Here is a 19158-nt window from a genome sequence, read left to right on the forward strand (position 1 = left end):
TTCAATATATAAAATGATGAAAAAAAACATATTCACTCTGTGTACGGAGAAAAAAATTTCCGTCATGCCACATAATTTTTTTTGAACAAAATGATGCATTGAGAAAATTGTTACGAAAAAGAATAAATAGTAATAAAATAATTGATTTTTTAAGAAAAAATGACGTATATGCATTTTTAACACATACGTTTAATCTCTATTTAACTATTTTCGATATTTATTTAAATCATTTGATATCTCTACGATATAGTTCTCAACATGAGTTTCGAGAAAATGTAAAACATTTATCGATTCGACTATCATACAATTGTCGACGAATTTTTAAAGTTAGCTTGTTATCGAAAATTTCGAAATAGTAATAAAATAATTGATTTTTTAAAGAAAAAACGACTTATGCATATTTTTTAACACATACGTTTAATGTCCGTTTAACTATTTTTGATATCTATTTAGATCATTCGATATCTCTACGATATAGTTCTCAAAATGAGTTTCGAGAGAATGTAAAACATTTATCGATTCCACTATCATACAATCATCGATGAATTTTTAAAGTTAGCTTGTTATCGAAAATTTCGAAATATAGTTTGAAAATGCCTACTTTGACGTCCCATAACATTTGTTACGATTGACCGTTTCACGCATTGTTAACGACGTGCAATACTATGTCGCGAATATTTCAAAACGATATTAAGAATGTAATATTTCAATTTCGTTTGATATCCCGTAATGAGCCTGAAAATGAACACAAAAATATAACTAAAAAAAAAAAAGAAAAAATTTATTTCTCTCTACCGTGCACGGAGTCCTTCCTAATTTTTTTTTCTTTCCTTTGTGCACGGAGACAGTATCTCTGTGTATGGAGACTAATGTCTTCGTGCATGGGGAGATTACTTTTTTTTTGCTATGTAGTTTTACGTTATAATTTTTTTTTCAATTTAAAATTCTCTTTAATTTTTTTCTCTTTAAATTTTTTACTTACAAGTAATATGTTGTAAAAAAATTTCTGTCGCATATCATCTCTATCTTTTTTTTTATATATATATAAAAAGTTATTTTTTTCTTATATCCCTACTATATATATCTATATCGGAGTGGGGGAGGAATGGAAATTGCGTGTTGCAGTAAATTTGGAAGTAGTGTATAATAAAATAAAATATATATCAAGCAAACGGCATCGTTTTTTGGCCCCAATTGAAAAAAAAAAGATGGATCAAGACGCTATTGCTTTCTACAGTGCCATCACATTTCCCTTTTTATATAGTAGGGATACACACACACACACATCAATTATTTCATGAAATTCACATCTTTTCAATTACACATCTCATCATTTTTTTTTTTATCAAATTTTACTAAAAATCTAATTTTAACCATATATGAAATAGGGGTATAATGTATAAATACTTGACTAAAAAATTAAGACGTCTTTATTTAACGAAGACTTAACTACGATTATGCAGACCCAAGCAATTTATGACACAGTAGGAGATTGTGAATGAGAAAAAGGTATGGTGCACCAAAAAAAATTTCTGTTGGCTATGCCGTGTCACAGTGATGAGGTCTGAATAAATGTTTATAAAAAACATAGGTCTTCATAAAAGTTTTAAGATCATATAAGGGATACGGTTTTGAAAGGTCAAGAAAATTGATGACTTGATGATCGGAGAGTTGACGATCGAAGTCCTTTAAACACAGTAAAAGTAAAATTGTTCTATCATCTATTCTTTTATATATACTAATTTCAACAAAATAACAAGCTTGAAAACTGCAGCATCATCACGACTAACATTTGGAAACACCTATTCAAATATTGATCATCTTATACAAATAATTAAGATTTTGAAGGCACTCTAGCAAGACCTGAAGTCTGCATTGTATTAAATACTATAAAGGGAGTCAAAATAATTGGTAAAGAAGAAAAGCTAAATTACGACAGTCATCGTCGAGTCAGTGATTTGAAGTTGTTAAATTTTCATTATCATCTTTGTTGCATACTTTTGCTTGAACTATTATCCTTTTAAAACATCATGAACACAAAATTTTCACAATTTTATTATAAAATCACTAGTTAATTATTAGAGGTTATTAATGTTAAGTTTGTGAAAAGAAAAAAGTTGGGGACAAGATTACTAATAGGGTCAAAGGTTGGGGACTATAGGTGAAATTTAGCCATTTCAGAATTTTCAGTCTGTGCCTCTCTCTATCCCTAACTCAGTTAATCTCAACAAATTTATCTCCTCCACTCTTCCATCCGCGGATCCGAACCCTTTCATTTTTATAAATTAATATACCCTTTTCCCAAATTGACAAAGTCTAATATAATTTCTGAAGCTGAGATGGCCGCAGCCGCGACGATGGTGAGCTCGGCGGGAGGTTTATTGGCGATGCTGAACGAGACTCACCCGGCACTTAAGTTACACGCGCTTTCGAATCTCAACGCCTTTGTTGATTACTTCTGGCCTGAGATTTCCACCTCCGTGCCCATAATGTACTTGATCACTCTTCTGTCTTAATACGTACGTGTGTATGTGTGTAGGGGCAGTAGGGATTTGGACTTTGAATGTTATTTTTACTGTTTGCTTGGGGATTTCGGAATTTTCGCTTTTGGGTTTTGGTAAAGACTGTAATTTGTAGGGAAATTTATATGAATCTGAAAAAAAGAAGTCTTTTTTGGGAGTTAAACTTCGTTTTCTAATTGATGTGAGGGTAGATGATTTAATATTATGAGGGATTGCTGGTTGAACGGATGTGTGGAATAAGGATTTTGGGGTTGGATTTTGATTTGCTGTGATTAATGTGGTGTTTAATACAGATGTGATACTTTGATCAGTTTTGATGTCGAAATTGTTGGATAATGGTGGAAATTTAATTGGTTCTTCTGAAGAATGATATTTTGGGAAACTTTAGTGAGGATAGTAGAATTGTGAAATTTGGTATAGAAAACGGGCTTGAATATCTAAATAGGTTTATTTGACTGAATCTATGTTTTATTCAGCTAATATGCTTTTAGTAAATGTTATCTGAAATATGAAATATTGTTTCTCTACTGTGTATTAATGTATTTTTTTCCTTATAAAAGTGAATTAATAAAATCTTATTGTGCAGATATATTGCTATAATTTGATTATCCAAATGAGCATTTTGTGTTTTAATTAATGATCTGGTTTTATATTATTTTTGGTCTTACAAATTTCATCTAATTTTTGTAGTTTATGAAAATACATAGAACTATACAACACCTGTTACTTTCACGGTAAATTGTCTCACCTTGACATCTAATTAAGGTCTAAGAGCAATGAGTTACATGATGGGTTTGACCAAAGGGAAGTTTAATTGTTTTATTGGGATAATCAGTCTCATAATGTACAACGATATCAAATTTAGCCTTTTTGGAAGATTCAAAGCTACTAGATCTGTAAATAGCTATGCTCAGATGAAATATTTATTAGGTTTCATGCCATAAAATTTGATGAAGTTTCCCAAATTAAGTCTTATGATGTATGCATCATTTGAGCTTAGAAAGGCTAAACCACGTGTTAAGGCAATTTAAGGTGTTAGCCTCAACATAAACCATTAAATAATTCTAAATATTGAATTATTATCATTGTAAACTTTAAATTTTTTTTTGATCCATAATATATTATTTCAATATAATTAAAAGTCTAATTTAGAACTGGAAATTTGAAATAGATTCTTAAAGTAGCAAATTTTGAAGTAGGAAAAAGATCAATAATCCTTAAGAGCCCGTAGTGAATGAAACAATTGATCAACTATTTACAACTTTATTTCCTTTACCTCATCGATAAAAAGATAATAAAACAATAAACACAACAAGAAGAGATAATATAGCAGTAGAAAACAGTAAAGTTATGTGTCTTAGGTCTCTTATAAGTACGTCGTTTGAGTGATGTTGGAAAACCTTCTGAAACCATGGGCTTTTTCTACTTGAGAGACCCGAATTTCTGTTGATATCATAAAATTACTTAGCTTAGTTAGGACTTAGGTATCTTTTTAAAGACGTGAGAAACAACCCCATGCTTCTGCAATTCCTCAATATATAAAAGTATGACAACCATTGGTTCTGATATGTATAAAGAAAGTTGGATTTTAAACATCTTACTATTAGATGTTGTCCATAAAAGACTTGTAGTACCTATTAAAAAAAAAAAAAAGGAAAAAAGAAAAAAGAAAAAGACTTGTAGTGAACCATAGGAGTATCTCTTGAAGCAGTGTTGCTGGTAAGCTTGTTGCTCATAGGTCTTTTAAGTTTCATGCAAGTAGTTGCATTTGTGTCTATGTATCTGGAAACTTGGCTTTAAATTAGTATCCATCCATTCCCTAGGAATAATGCTTGGGTACTTCTCTTTTATTTTGTGGGTATGCAGAGAAAGTTTGTATGAAGATGAAGAGTTTGACCAAAGACAACTGGCTGCTTTACTTGTTTCAAAGGTAAGAATTTTATATTTCTACTTTTGATTAAGTTTGAAATTGGAAAGTGTCCATATTTTTGGTCTAAAGACCATATGGGAAGCATCTGCATGCTTAAGTTTGTCAATCATGGGTAACTCCTGATTGCAGAATCCCAAGAATTAACTTGCTCATTCAAGTTAATGTGACTTACTGAATTATGAATATTATAGTTCATGATCATGTATAAGTAGGAAAATATGGTTAGATAATGTACATGCTTCTGATTACCAATGTTATGATCCTTTTAGCGAAATACCAGTATTATGTACTTCAGTAAACAGGGTGGTGACAAATACTGTTACATATCTGTTTTGAGACTTAACATCTATAAGTACTTTTCTATGCATTTGTATTTTGTAACGGAAGTGATGAATATGTTTGGTTAAAGACAAATTGAATCATAAATATGAAATAATTTTGTTGATGACTTGAAGTCGTCCTAAGCAAATAGTTGTAAAAATATCATGGAAGGAAAGGGGTTCTTGTCTTGATAGGATTAGATCCTGAGACGAGGGTTACCACAAAGATCTTGACATCTGTACTTCACAATTCTCTTAATGTTTTTAGACAAAAACATTATCATCTCTAACTTGTAATTGCTGGATTTTTTTATTTTTTTTAATTTTTGGGAAGATTCATAGATGTGAATATTGTATTTCCATTCAAAATGCTAGATTAAACTAGAACAATGTAATATATTTGAAAGTGAGTTTGAGAAAAAATGAGTTTATGAAGAATGGGACTCAAACAGGGGCTAAATCTTCTTTCAAAAGGGAGTGAGAATGAATGTAGGTAAGTTAATAAACATGCACTTAATGGTGAGTTTCGGGTCCAAGATTCACTGCTTTGCCCTGAAGCAATATATCTATGAAAAGATCGGGTGTTTAGGCATTTTGTCCTACTTTATGTCGTCAAGAATCGTATGCTGGACTGTAACTAACCTGAAGACAGTCTATTTAAATTGAAGAAATATTGGAGTGCAGAAAATATAATTATAGTTTTGTTTCCTATCGAACTTATATCTAACAAGAATTTTAATGAAAACCAGGAATTAATTATTTTCTGCGTCGTATGCATCTTTTGTTCGTCTTTAACAGAGCTCTCTTTTTCTGCAATCAGGTTTTTTATTATCTAGGCGAACTTAACGACTCCTTATCCTATGCCCTTGGAGCTGGCCCTCTATTTGATGTTTCAGAGGATTCGGACTATGTTAATACCCTACTTGGTATGACTTTATTCCTCATTCAGTTTTTCTCAGATGAACTGCGTAAATATGTTTATTTCTTCAAGAAAGACTAATGTCTCTGGCTCACACCTTTCATGAGAAGTATATGGAATTTATTAAAAATTAGTACGCTTTCTTGATAATTTATTACAGAGCGAGAACACAGTCTTACCAGATGCTTTCTTGACTCCTTGCATGCTAATAGTAATTTATTATATCTTGTGTCACTCAGCTAAAGCAATAGATGAGTATGCCAATTTCAAGACTAAAGCTTCTGAAGGGAATGACCAATCTGCAGTGGTGGATCCTAGATTGGAGACTATTGTTGAGAGAATGCTTGATAAGTATGGGAACTTGTGGTTTTACTGATACCAAAATTAGCTGTATCCTGTATGTTTTTTTTTTTTTTTTCTTGACTTAGGTGTCCTCCCTTTCTTTTCAGATGTATACTAGATGGAAAATATCAACAAGCTATTGGAATGGCCATTGAATGCCGAAGACTGGATAAGCTCGAGGAAGCAATTATAAAGAGCGATAATGTTCATTCAACCATTAATTACTGCATTGATATCTGTCATTTGTTTGTTAATCGAAGAGAATATCGTTGTGAGGTAATGTCTCACAGTTAACACCATATTCACATTTGTCTAGCCTTTCCCCTTTATAGTATATTTTTCCAGTGATATTATAATTTTTTTAGTATAATTTCCACAATCTTCTATCGTATTAGATTCAACCTCTTCATTTTGCTCTTGAAATGACACAAAAAGATCTTTGAAGATGTGTACAAGGAAGAAGAGAGATAAAAGTTGTAGGAAATTGAAACTAATCCATTATTGTTTTACAGGCTAGGCATTTATTCAAATGTTGTTTAGATGTTTGCAACGTTTAAACCTGTAATGTATACTAGAATGGATAGGTACTAATGTTTAAGTGTGTGCTGTATGTGCATGTGATTGACTGCAATATACAATATGCGCAAAAATCAATGCTGTGATTTTTGCTTCTCTGCTCGATCATGGAAATACACCAGTTTGTGACAAATAGATAAATTGGAGCAGTTAAATGGGCATGACTGAAGAATTTATTGTTATACATTTAGTACACCCACAGGATGCTTTAACAACTGGATAGATTATTTTTCTGGCTGCTAGCAGTAGCTCTACCAGGAACTTAAGCTATTTGAGAAGAGAAATGTTTCAAAATAATTAGTGCCATGGGCTTCGTTTGTACAACAAAATTGAGATTTCTCGAATGTTTACCATGTTGATTTAGCAATCGACGTGGAAAAATAAATGCGTTTTTTGGTGTACTTATATGCACAAGCACCATTATTTGTGCTTATACCCTTGTTTCGTTGCTTAATGATGGGTGGTCTTTCGATTTTTTAGCTGTTGCTTGATGGAGAAAAGATTTAAGGAATTGTATATACTTGAGAATATATGTGCATATATACCATTGTTCATTGCTGTATTTTGAATTTTTAGTTCTTTTTAGCTGATGCTTAATGTGGAAAATGCTTGAGGAATTTTGGACTATGAGCTTTATAACAAACAAGGTTGTTTTTGAATACATCGAATGCTGATTTTATTCCTCCATAAAGGTGCTTCATCTTCTTGTCAAAGTATACCAGCAATTGCCTTCTCCAGATTATTTAAGCATTTGTCAGCGCCTCATGTTTCTGGATGAACCGGATGGTGTTGCTAGCATATTGGAAAAGTTGCTGCGATCAGATAATAAGGAAGATGCTCTGCTTGCATTTCAGACAGCGTTTGATCTTGTTGAGAATGAGCACCAAGCTTTCCTTTTGACTGTGAGAGATAGGCTGTCGAGTCCCAAATTACAATCATCAGAGCCTGTGCAGTCAGGTTCTTCAGAGCCAGATTCTGTGCGAGATGGAATTGCCACCTCATCAGAAGATGTTCAAATGACGGATGGAACTCAAGTAGATAAGAGTGCATCATATGCTGATCCAAATGAAGCAGTTTATGCTGAAAGGTTAACAAAAATCAGAGGAATTTTGTCAGGAGAGACTTCTATTCAGTTGGCTCTGCAATTCTTATACAGTCATAACAAGTGAGGCAATTCTGTCAGTTTGTTGCTTAGCATTGATAGATTCTAGCAAGTTATTCAGCATGTCCGTAGAAGTTTGTGATTAAAATCTGTTGAACTTTTGTTTGCTGATTTGAATGCAGATCGGATCTCCTTATGCTCAAGACAATAAAACAGTCTGTTGAGATGAGAAACAGTGTCTGCCATAGTGCAACTATATATGCTAATGCAATTATGCATGCTGGAACTACTGTGGATACATTCCTCAGGGAGAATCTGGTCAGTCGGTTTTCCACTTTGTATTGATTTATTTAATTTCATGTATTGTTGATTAATATTCTAATATGCCTAACTTTATTGTGTGCATGGTTGTAGGACTGGCTGAGCAGGGCAACTAATTGGGCCAAGTTCAGTGCAACAGCAGGACTGGGTGTTATACACAGAGGCCATCTGCAGCAAGGAAGATCATTGATGGCACCTTATTTGCCTCAGGGTGGGGCAGGTGGTGGTGGCAGTCCATACTCAGAAGGTGGTGCACTTTATGCTTTGGGTTTAATTCACGCGAACCATGGGGAGGGAATTAAGCAATTTCTTCGAGATAGCCTAAGAAGTACCAATGTGGAGGTATATATTTGCCTTCTTTCATTGATTATACCTTCCTATGCGCCCATTATGTTTCTTTGTTTACCAGCTAGCTTACTATTGGAAAAATTATTTGGTGCAGGTTATTCAGCATGGGGCATGCCTAGGCCTTGGTTTGGCTGCTTTAGGAACTGCCGACAATGATGTCTTTGATGACATAAAAAATGTGCTTTACACAGACAGTGCTGTTGCTGGTGAAGCTGCTGGAATTAGTATGGGTTTACTGATGGTTGGAACTGCAAGTGAGAAGGCTGGTGAAATGCTTGCTTATGCACATGAGACGCAACATGAAAAGATTATCAGGTATAGTTTGTTCCTATTGCCCTGGTCTGGGACTATGTAACTATTGTCCATGTCTAGGACTATGATTTCACTCATCCTTCTTCCTCTCTTTTATTTGCATGATTTAGGGGATTGGCATTGGGAATAGCACTTACAGTCTATGGAAGAGAGGAAGAAGCAGATACACTGATTGAGCAAATGATACGGGATCAAGACCCTATATTGCGCTATGGTGGCATGTATGCACTGGCGTTGGCATACAGGGGAACTGCTAACAATAAGGCCATTCGCCAATTGCTGCATTTTGCTGTGTCTGATGTGAGTGATGATGTCAGGCGGACTGCTGTCCTGGCTCTTGGGTTTGTCTTGTACTCTGATCCAGAGCAGGTTGGTACCTTTATTTATGTTTATTTTGTAGTGTTGCTATAGCTGTTCTTTCTACACTTTTTAAGTCTCAAGCGTCTTCAGAAAAATAACATCTGTTTTGCTTCTAATCTGTGTTCATACTGATAATCATTTTGAATTTTCTAAATGCAGACTCCTCGGATCGTTTCCCTGTTATCTGAGTCTTACAACCCGCATGTTCGGTATGGTGCAGCATTGGCAGTTGGAATTTCATGTGCAGGTACTGGTCTCAGTGAGGCCATATCATTGCTAGAGCCTCTGACATCAGATGTCGTTGATTTTGTTCGTCAAGGTGCTCTAATTGCAATGGCCATGGTGATGGTCCAACTTTAATGATCTATATCCTCGTTTCTTTTGCTTATCATTTCCCTTTTACGTGTGTTATGAGTGTTCTGTGTTTGGCTTACAATATGCATAAGCTGCACTCCCCTTCCTGCACTGGGTTGGTGGATTTTTGCAACATCTTTAATCTCGTCCTTTGGAAAATGTAAGGACAGTGATGGTCGATATGAATTTCATTGCTATATTTGGAAAATAAAGCTACCCTATTTACTTGAGTGATGGTAAACACATCAAGATGATATCCCTTTGTGTGTGTGTGTTGTATGTCAATGATATATTTTGCATACATGAAACTAGGAAAGCTGAGAAGGTTAAATTTCCTATTAGAACTTCAGTTACTAATTTAGAATCTAAATTATTAGGTTCAAGTTAAACTAAGATGGAGTTCATAATTAGTATGCAAAAGGATATGATAGTGGAGTTAATATAGAGTATGTTGTTGTTTCGAAGAGTGATAGTTTTGGGTATTCTGGTTTGATTATTAATATGGAAGTACCTTAAGAGGATATGATGCATGGTGGGTGATGTGCTGCATGAATTTTATTTGATTGGAAGATTTCCATTAGGTCGATAAGGTCAGTCCACAAAATAATTATTAGACATGTGCTTTATGGTACGACAAATGTTGGGTTATTGAAGTACAATGTCGTCGAGATAACCTAGCTAAAATGAGGTTGGGAAGATGATCGTGTGGCAGTAACAGAATGGATAAGAGAAGAAATGAGAATATTCTACTACAAGTGGAGTGGCACCGAGGGAGGATGAGGGATAGATAACTTATTAAATGGTGCATGTCTTGCAGACCTAAAGGAGCTCATATTCACCAGAAGATGCGGTACGAGTAGAACATGTTAGAAGAGGGAGAGAGAAATTAAAAGTAATATGGCATTCTGTTGCTGCGGACAATCTAGTTTAGTTGGACCCTCTAGTTATTATAGCAATCAACCAAACTGATTTGTAACGTTTGCTATTGCCAGGTTGATAATCCTGCAGACAAGAAGGCAGAGCCAGAGCCATCTTTTGAATTATTGACCAACCCTGCCAGAGTGGTTCCTGCTCAGGAAAAATTCATCAAATTCCTGGAAGAAAGCCGATATGTGCCAGTGAAGTCAGCACCCTCAGGATTTGTTCTTTTAAAAGATCTACGTCCAAATGAACCTGAAGTGTTGTCCCTCACTGATACACCCTCATCAGCAGCAGCTGCATCGAATGTTGGTGGATCAGTTACTGGACAACAGGGCTCAGCCTCAGCCATGACTGTCGATGAGGAGCCCCAGCCGCCCCAGCCATTTGAGTACACTTCGTGATTTATTTTTATTTAAAAGGTTCTTGTCTGTTGGAATGTCAATTCCAAACTGTGGGACCAGGGCATTCATCGGATCAATTTATTGATTATCTAGAGTTTCTCCTACGTCAGTTGAGATGGTGAGTTTGTCGCTTTTGCTTTCAATTTCTTGCTTGTGTACTCCAGGTATTTTCATATGTTCACAAGGTGGGAAAAGAGTGGAAATGTTAAGAAACTTCCATTGCCTACGACTTCTCTCTTTTCTGTAATTCTATCATCATAAGTTGTGAAAAGTGAATTTGAACGAACTTGCAGATTCATTGTTTAGAGCTGTACCAAGTTTCCAGGTGACTGGGATTCACTATTTTCTGTTCGCGGGAACTGACCCATGATAATTGCAAGAGATGTAGTTTATTTTTTGCTTGCTTATGAACTTCTGGCCTGTGCATTGCCTAGATTTGACATATCCGAGACTGCAGAATGTTTGTTTTACCTTGAGATGTTTGGTAGTATTCCAAGGTGTGAGCCTTATGAAGTGTGAAAGTGGATAGTAAGTTGTGACTTGTGAGTCTTGTGAAATGCGTTAATAAAAAGTATTTTTGACCAACTTAAAGGAAATTAAGATTTGGCAAACATGCACATAGTTTGATATCGTGTCAGTTTCACTTCCATTTGAAATTCACATTGAGGTGTTGAATTCAACACTCAAAAGTATAACTTCTGGGGTATGCTTGTGTGTTGGTTTGCTTTATTGGACTGGAGATCTGAGTCCTTACGAAATCCCTTTTTGCTCGGTGAAGGATCTTCCCTCCACCTCCACCGCCACCTACTCGTCTAGAATTGTCCATTTGATTGTCCCCCAGACTCCCATCTTAATGGGCGAAGTACCTTCCCTGATTGCGCACTGCCCTTTTATCAATCAAACACACTTGAGCAAGCACACAGAGTCGGGGATGTAAACGAGATGGGCTGAGCTGGTTTGCAGCTAATGCATGTTTGGCAAAAAAAAATAGGCCTGGGCTTTTTTGGCCCAAGATGGGCCTAAAATCTGTGGCTTGGCTGGGGCCTACCAATACGAGCCGGTTCTCTCTCTCTCTCTCTCTCGATATTTATGGGCTTGTGACGCGGGTCATTTTGGCCCATTGCACAGGTGGGCTCAGGCTTGGGTCCACGAGCCATGAGCCAAGCTTTTCATGGGCTGGACTGTTGTAGTCGATGGGTTGGTTTGACATCCCTACTTCCAATCACTCTTCTATCTGCTCTCGTCACACTTGAACACACCCAACCAAACTCTACCTCCAGTTCCTTTGCCATTTGGTGTCTACATTGATATATATCGATAACTCTCGTTCATTACACTTCCTCGTGAATGTTTGACATGTAGTAGGTCAACTCTAATTTGAAGTATAAGGGAAGACTCACTAACCCAATAATCGAATGATTGCAAACACATTGAGCCAAAATGGCCAAACTAATAAAACCAACGAGTCACACAGGCAATAAAAGAGTTGACTTCAGTTTAAGAAAAATAAACACTTTAGATTGGCTGATAAACTAAAGAGTGGGTCTGTCGTTTCATTTGATTACCTTTGTCGTATGTGCTGTGTGCCCGACAAAAAGGAATGTCGTGTGAATCCCTCCGTGGCACGCGAAGTTATGTTCTTTTCACATGAATGACAACTCTCCCAATCTTTAAAGGAAAAAAAGATGAAGGACAAGAGAAAAAGGGAAATAATTCACTATAAAAAGAAGGCGGAAAAAAAAAAAAAACATATTGTCCTCCGCCGTGATCATGTTCACATGTTTAGAAAACTTTTTTGCAAGATGTTCACGGGAAAAAAATTAGTAACATGTTACGTAATATTAAAAATTACAATGAATATTTGATGATCAACTTGCACTGCTTTAAAAATTGGGCACCAATATACTATTCCAGACAATACTTTGAGGACCAATAGTAAAATTTCAAATCTTGTATTCCTTTATGTAGATTACTAATATAATCAATATTTTTCCATAGTTAACTACGTAGGATGGAAGGAAAAAACTATAACAACCTCAACAAATGCCAACTTCAATTGGGCCCAATTAAAATGTTTTTGGTGATCTAAAAGATAAGGATCCTAGGTTAGATATGAATAGTGGTGTCATAGGTTGGTGGATCAAAAAAATATCGTTTATGCAAGAAAATAGATTTTATTTTTCACCTCGTGATTCATTTCAGTGGAATATAATATAAATATTGATCAATTTATTGCTCGATATTCTTTAATTCCAACTATATTTTTAAGATATCGATTGATCGATCTATCACTCAATCACCAACTAGAAGTAAAGTACAAAAAATCGACTATTCCCTTTTTGACTCACTTTTTTTATTAAACATTTTTCTCACCTCGTGATTCATTTCAGTTGGATATAATATAAATACTGATCAATCTATTGCTTGAAATTCTTTAACTCCAACTTCGCAATTCATTCAATTGACCCTACATTTTAAGATATCGATTGATCGATCTATCACTCGATCACCAACTAAAATTAAAGTACAAGAAACCGACTATTCCCTTTTTGACTTACTTTTTTTATTAATCTTTTTTGTCACTTCGTGATTCATTTCAGTTGAATATAGTAGAGATATTGATCAATCTGTTGCTCGATATTCTTTAACTCTGACTACACAATTCATTCACTTGATCCTACATTTTTAAGATATCGATCGATCTATCACTGGTGATCTTTCACTCGATCAGAAATTAGAAGTGAAGTACAAGAAACTGGTTATTCCCCTTTGGACTCACCTTTGCTTTTTTTAATCTTTTTTCTGTCAATAATTGTATTGGGGCCACTAACCCCCGATGATATTAAAGTACAGTAACCGATAACTTCGGTCTTCGGTGAAAAGATCTATGTGGAGCCCACGCCTAATAAAAGTTTTTCACCTACATTAGTTTACCTAAACCTACCCAATCAGATGAAATAAAAAAGCTGAAAGGACCACGTGATTGGCCACTAATCAACAAATTTACAATTGATTTTTTCTTTTACTGTGCGCCACATCGCAGGGAAACATCTCTTGTTTTCGTCTCTCTACATAAGTGACAAAGTCCTCTCACTCGTTTTTTCGTGAGCTCTTCACACACACACACTCACAGAGAGAGAGAGAGAGAGAGAGAGAGAGAGAGTATATGCTCGAAGAATCAATCTTTTGTAAATTGTAATGCTTAATTCTGCCTTTTTCTTTCTTGTTTGCTCTACATTCGTTTCCTTCATAGTTTCTAAAAACCCCGTCACAGAAATTCAAAATTTGCAGAGATTGACGGGTTGTTAAAATGTAGATGTAAATGTGGTTTTGACTTTAATGTTACTTTTGTTTCTTGAGTTAAATTTTGTTGGGATCCGTTTTATTTCTTAGAAATTGTAAATTCTCTTATTTGACATTTTGTTAATCTTTTAGTGCGTTCTAAAATTATTTGCAGTTTTTCTTGTTGAAATCGCAGAATTTAGCTATTCTGTTTTTTTCCTAAATGTAAAATGGATTTTTTTTAATTATTATTAGTAATTCCTTTGTTCATTTAAGAGATATGACTTGAATTTTTTCAAACATTTTTACTTAAAATTTGATGTATTTCATTTCAGGGTTTGCAAGAATGGGCGACTAATTGAGAATTATTGAATTATTGTTGGATAAATCTAATTTAAAAAGGAAAAATTATTTTCAAAGATGAATTGGAACTTGCCAATGGAAGCTGATAACCAAAATCATGCTATGCCTTACAATTCAATTGGAAGCTTCGTGGATTTTTTTGGAGGTCTTACTTATGACCACGTAAATTTCATTTTCGCAGATGCTCCTTATGCTCAGGTACATTATTCAAATTTGATCTGCTTCTCGAAAAATATTTGTCTTGTGACTTTTTGTTGTGGCTGATAATTGAGTGAAAATTCAGAGAATTTTGCCTTCAGTTCACTTCACCAGCACGGGTCTGTAAAGAGGCTAGGGTAGCTTGATGTTTTCTTCGGCTTAGCTCGCTTGAACCACGTTCAACGTTATATGTCATGTGCTAAGCCTAAAAGTCACTTTTAAGTAACTATTTTTGCCGCTTTTTGCTATGTATGAGATTTTTCAAAAGTTACCTTTTCTTTTGACAGTATGCCATTTATGATAGACCATAATGTTGTCATAGTATGATGGGCTTGGAGGTCAAAGATAAACCGAGTTTGAACGCATAAATGAGGTCCTCAATTTATTTCAACTTTCAACTGGGGTTAAGAATTGCTAATTGAGCTAGTAAATATCCTAAACTGTGTAATCAATGGTGTTACTTAAGTTAGCTTGAATTTGACTTAACAAAAGGTTGCTCACGATTTCAAAACAAGCTTGATCAATCTAAAGATGCCTCAATTACTCATTAAAGGACCACCGTAGATTTAGCAGATGATTTAATGTTATGCCTTACCTAAACAATGATATACCCTATTTTCCTTTTTTGCAAGAACTTGAACAATAGTAATATTAAGTTGCATACAGAGAATAATGTATGTAATTGCTTCAACTACTCCAGGAGAGTTCTTACTATGCCACAAATGCTAATTTTTACAAATTTGCGGTAACTGAACCTGAAAGTTCCTCACACTATGAATGTGGAGATGGCTATGTGGTCAACGATCATATCCAAGGGATTGATGAATATAATAGGCACTTGGAGAACCAGTCGATGCCAGCTGTTGATCAGGCTACAGCTGCACATGTGCATGAGGAAGAAAATTTGAGCTCCACTTCATTTTTAGAGTGTAAGTTCTGATTTTGGTTTCCAACCAATTTATATAGAAATGTTAATGGATGCAACTTTTGCATAATAGCACTCTTTCATTTTAAGTTGTGTCTGTTACATTGAGAGACCTTTCATTTTGTCCACGGAAATAAAATAGGAAATATTTAGTGAGGAACTTGAATATGCAATTTACACGAGTATCGACACTTACTTTAATATGATATTTACACTAGTCTCAACCCTTACGCTACCTTGTGAATGTTTAATGCTTCTTGTATATGGGTTATGTATTTTTCTGATAAGAATATATTAAATTAAGCCAGAAGCAATATGTCCCAGTTTTTCATGCTGTAAAATGTAAATGATAATGGTCATCTTCTGGAAGTGAGAGAGAGTTTGACGTGGTGAGAAATAAATTTTATGGGAAGAAAACCGTCTTACTCCATGTGTTCCTCTGCTTGTTGGGTTTTAAAATTCTTCATATGTAACTATCTTTATGAATGTTATTTTTCTACACTCGTGCGATGATATTGTATTGCTCTGAGGTGAAGCTCGCTGATTTTATTTTTTGGCACTGACTATTGATCTTTGGTTTCCAGGTCCTGGAAATCAGCAGAACACTCGTGAATATGAGGTAGGAGGTTTTCACATTTGTAGTTATGTGCTTTTATAGCTTTTCAATTGCTAATAACTCATTTTTAACTTTAGGGAGGATATGATTGGTAGTAATTTGTATATTCTTTTGTGAACTAATGCAGGTTGTTTGGCAGGACAGTATTGATCCTGACAACATGACTTATGAGGTTTGAAATATTAATTATGTGTCTTCTCTTTTATGCCTTGCATGTCTTGCGACTTTCTAATAATAAATTTTATCAAATGTCTCCTGAGTTTCAATGGGATGTGTAGTAACTCCAATAATTGTAATTCTAATTAAACCGAGGATTTTAGATTATCGTTGCTATCACGGGGTATACTAGCTTCAGATTATGTTTGTATGATGAAGAAGGAAATCAATTTCCAGTTTTAGATGGGCGAATATATTTGAACACATCCCTTTAGCTTAATGCTGGTTTGAGGACGGTTACTTGTATAATCTGAAGCTGCATGAGAATGCCAGTGGTGGCAGTGAAGGGGGTTGGTGGGGGAGAATGATAGAATTTTTTTTATTTTATTTTTTATCATTCCCTTCCTTTTATTTTATTCAAAGTAGAGGTAGAATGGTCTTTATAAGTTCAGCAGATAGTTTCTGTCCAATGGGGACCTAAATTCGGCAAAGCGGAAAGGTTTGGGGCCTAAGTGCTTCACTATGCTTAGATGGGGGACTTTAGATGTAAATTTCCCTTTCGAAGATGACTTTTGTTTTGTGGCCATAATTTTCATTTGGTTGTATTGCCCAATTTCTTTTCACTTCAATAGGCAATACAGAGTTACTTCCATGAAAAAATAGCCTGCTAATTTTCAATATATCCCGGTCTTGCAGTTTTAAAGTGGCTGTTCATTTCTTGTTTCTGCAAAGTATGGTGTTAGCGCCATCTTCAGTTATCTTGATAGAGGACAAAACAGTTTGCTAAAGCGACTGTTGTTGGTTTAAGCAGACCGTCTTTCCATAAAAGTTTCTGCTTTATTCTCTTCTCTGACTGTCCATTCTTGTTTGTGAAATTATGAAACTGAGAAGGGATTTTGTTACACATTCTGTAAGACATTCTTTACTGGTGTGAATTAAATCTGCAGGATGATCTCTTTCAGGAAAATTTCTTGAAGTGCATTTAGTTTGTTTTGTAGTTGAAAACCATTTTTTTTATTTAAGTATACATATGGAATAAGAACAATTTTTGGGATGTGGTTATTCAGATTGCATTTTTCTAAAATACTCATATTTCTCTCATTCCTTTTTATAGGAGCTGCTTGAGCTGGGCGAGGCAGTTGGAACTCAAAGCAAAGGTCTTTCCGAGGATCTTATTGCGTTGCTTCCAACCTCAAAGTTTAAGCGTGGTTTATTCTCGAAAAAGAAATTCAAAGGAGAAAGGTAAAGAGAGCCACATAACTTGTTTCCACCTGAACTTACTACTGAACCATGATGCATGGACACTCCTGTTAAGGCAATGTGTCGTGTTAAACCCCCGACACTCGTCAGACACTCAAGGATATGTATCCAACAAAGTGACATGTCCCCCTTGTCCCATATATATATATATACTGACACTTGGGCCATACTTTGTATGCCCACCTTGAGCGTTTGACATGTTATGTTCCATGTCCTGTATTGAAAATTATAAAAATATTAGATATATGTAGATTTAAAATATTAAAGAATTTAAATCCATGTATCTCTGACTTGTCCATGTCTTACTTTTTCAAAAATCACTTGTCTTGTCTCTGTTGCATGTCTATGCAACTTAGCTACCCAAATATATGTCCAAGTTTTATGTGTCCTGATATTCACAGCTATATGCATATTTGTCTAAACTTAAAAGTCAAACTTACCTTTTATTTAGGCATGTTTGTCTAACCTTAAAAGTTAATCTTTTTCAGACAGAGAGAAAAAAAGTTGCTCATTAAGGACCTAAAGTTTCACTAATAAAATGACACATAACTTAATTAACAATGTTACAACCCACATCCTATCCCTAATTCTATAAAATACTAAAATATGAATAATCTAATTTTAAATATTTAAAAGATAACAATCCTAATCTTACGGCATTTGCTTTGATAGTGTTTAATTGGAATCTTCTTCCTTTTCTGTTGCTAACAGGTGCGTAGTTTGCCAGATGGAGTACAAACGAGGTGATAGGCAGATGACTCTTCCATGCAAGCATGTCTACCATACAGATTGTGGAAGCAGATGGCTTAGCATCAACAAGGTACCACCTGCCCTTCTCAAAAAGTAGTTTAGTAAGAAATTATGTTGCTAACAGTTCCTAATATAACAGGCTTGCCCAATTTGTTTCAAGGAGGTGGATATTAACGTCCCCAAGCACTAGGAAGGTTGTTTTATACGATGGTGATCTTGCCCTTTTTTTTTTTTTTCCTTCGAGTTTATAGTGTTTTTCATACAACTTTTTACTTTTCATAGCTATTTTTTTTCTTTCTTTTATCTTGTGAAAGCTAATTTTATGGTAATATAAAATCGCTTCTGTAACCTGAAATAAGTCCATGGGAATATATTTGTTACTGACTAATAGTTGAAATTACTTAACGGGCTCCTAAGATTAGCTTTCAGTTTTCGCTGTTAGATGTATTAGCACCATCTGTTTAAGTGGCAGATTCAACAAAGAATGAGAGCCAAAAACCAATTTTGAAGAAGAAAAGTATAGCTGATTGAACTACTGCGGGAAAATTCATTAACATTGTTGAAAATATTATTTGAGTGAAAGCAAGATAATTCCTTTTAGTGTAGCTGATATGCCACTGGCGAGTTGTACATGTAAGCCTGGTGCATTTCGTTGTGAGTAACCAGTGAGGCATAAGTGTAAGGTTTATAGGCGGTGATGCTAGTGGCTGCTAAGCAAAATGCCATAGGAATCATGTTAAAGTGACATAATCCTTGACATAATGGTTGACATAATACCACATGGTATTTCATCATTGGACTGCTTTAAACACAGTCAGTTTTTTCATCTAATCACACAGCTTGTCAATGCCCATTCTGTCACTCTTTATGTCACACTTTT

General features: G+C 34.9%; 2 protein-coding genes across 3 annotated transcripts; both read left to right on the forward strand.

Moving 5' to 3' along the window:
- The first annotated feature begins 2217 nt into the window (after positions 1-2217).
- Positions 2218-11161, forward strand: LOC111369175 (26S proteasome non-ATPase regulatory subunit 1 homolog A-like). Its single transcript, XM_022990651.1, has 14 exons — positions 2218-2491; positions 4389-4452; positions 5593-5698; positions 5931-6042; positions 6141-6309; positions 7302-7774; positions 7894-8029; positions 8126-8374; positions 8475-8695; positions 8803-9061; positions 9212-9400; positions 9499-9566; positions 9719-9731; positions 10360-11161. Exons 1-14 carry the CDS (start codon positions 2340-2342, stop codon positions 10726-10728), a joined length of 2580 nt encoding a protein of 859 aa, XP_022846419.1. The 5' UTR covers positions 2218-2339; the 3' UTR covers positions 10729-11161.
- Positions 11162-13799: 2638 nt separating this feature from the next.
- Positions 13800-18706, forward strand: LOC111369948 (E3 ubiquitin ligase BIG BROTHER-like). 2 transcript variants are annotated; one of them, XM_022991679.1, is made up of 8 exons: positions 13800-13923; positions 14346-14571; positions 15272-15500; positions 16081-16115; positions 16240-16284; positions 17383-17510; positions 18240-18348; positions 18418-18706. In XM_022991679.1, exons 2-8 carry the CDS (start codon positions 14431-14433, stop codon positions 18466-18468), a joined length of 738 nt encoding a protein of 245 aa, XP_022847447.1. In that variant the 5' UTR covers positions 13800-13923; positions 14346-14430; the 3' UTR covers positions 18469-18706. The 2 variants fall into 2 exon arrangements, with proteins under 2 accessions (XP_022847447.1, XP_022847448.1); XM_022991680.1 differs by lacking the exon at positions 13800-13923 and adding an exon at positions 13944-14046.
- The last annotated feature ends 452 nt before the right edge of the window (positions 18707-19158 follow it).

This window comes from Olea europaea, chromosome 20 (genome assembly GCF_002742605.1).
Source record: "Olea europaea var. sylvestris chromosome 20, O_europaea_v1, whole genome shotgun sequence".
Lineage (NCBI taxonomy): Eukaryota > Viridiplantae > Streptophyta > Magnoliopsida > Lamiales > Oleaceae > Olea > Olea europaea.

Excerpts from the sequence above, each read along its gene's own strand:
- LOC111369175 (XM_022990651.1), top strand. The coding sequence starts at position 2,340 with ATGGCCGCAGCCGCGACGATGGTGAGCTCGGCGGGAGGTTTATTGGCG. Across the intron at positions 5,699-5,930 it reads CTATGTTAATACCCTACTTG|CTAAAGCAATAGATGAGTAT; the intron begins GTATGACTTTAT and ends TGTGTCACTCAG. Across the intron at positions 8,030-8,125 it reads CATTCCTCAGGGAGAATCTG|GACTGGCTGAGCAGGGCAAC; the intron begins GTCAGTCGGTTT and ends GCATGGTTGTAG.
- LOC111369948 (XM_022991679.1), top strand. The coding sequence starts at position 14,431 with ATGAATTGGAACTTGCCAATGGAAGCTGATAACCAAAATCATGCTATG. Across the intron at positions 14,572-15,271 it reads CAGATGCTCCTTATGCTCAG|GAGAGTTCTTACTATGCCAC; the intron begins GTACATTATTCA and ends CAACTACTCCAG. Across the intron at positions 18,349-18,417 it reads GATGGCTTAGCATCAACAAG|GCTTGCCCAATTTGTTTCAA; the intron begins GTACCACCTGCC and ends CTAATATAACAG.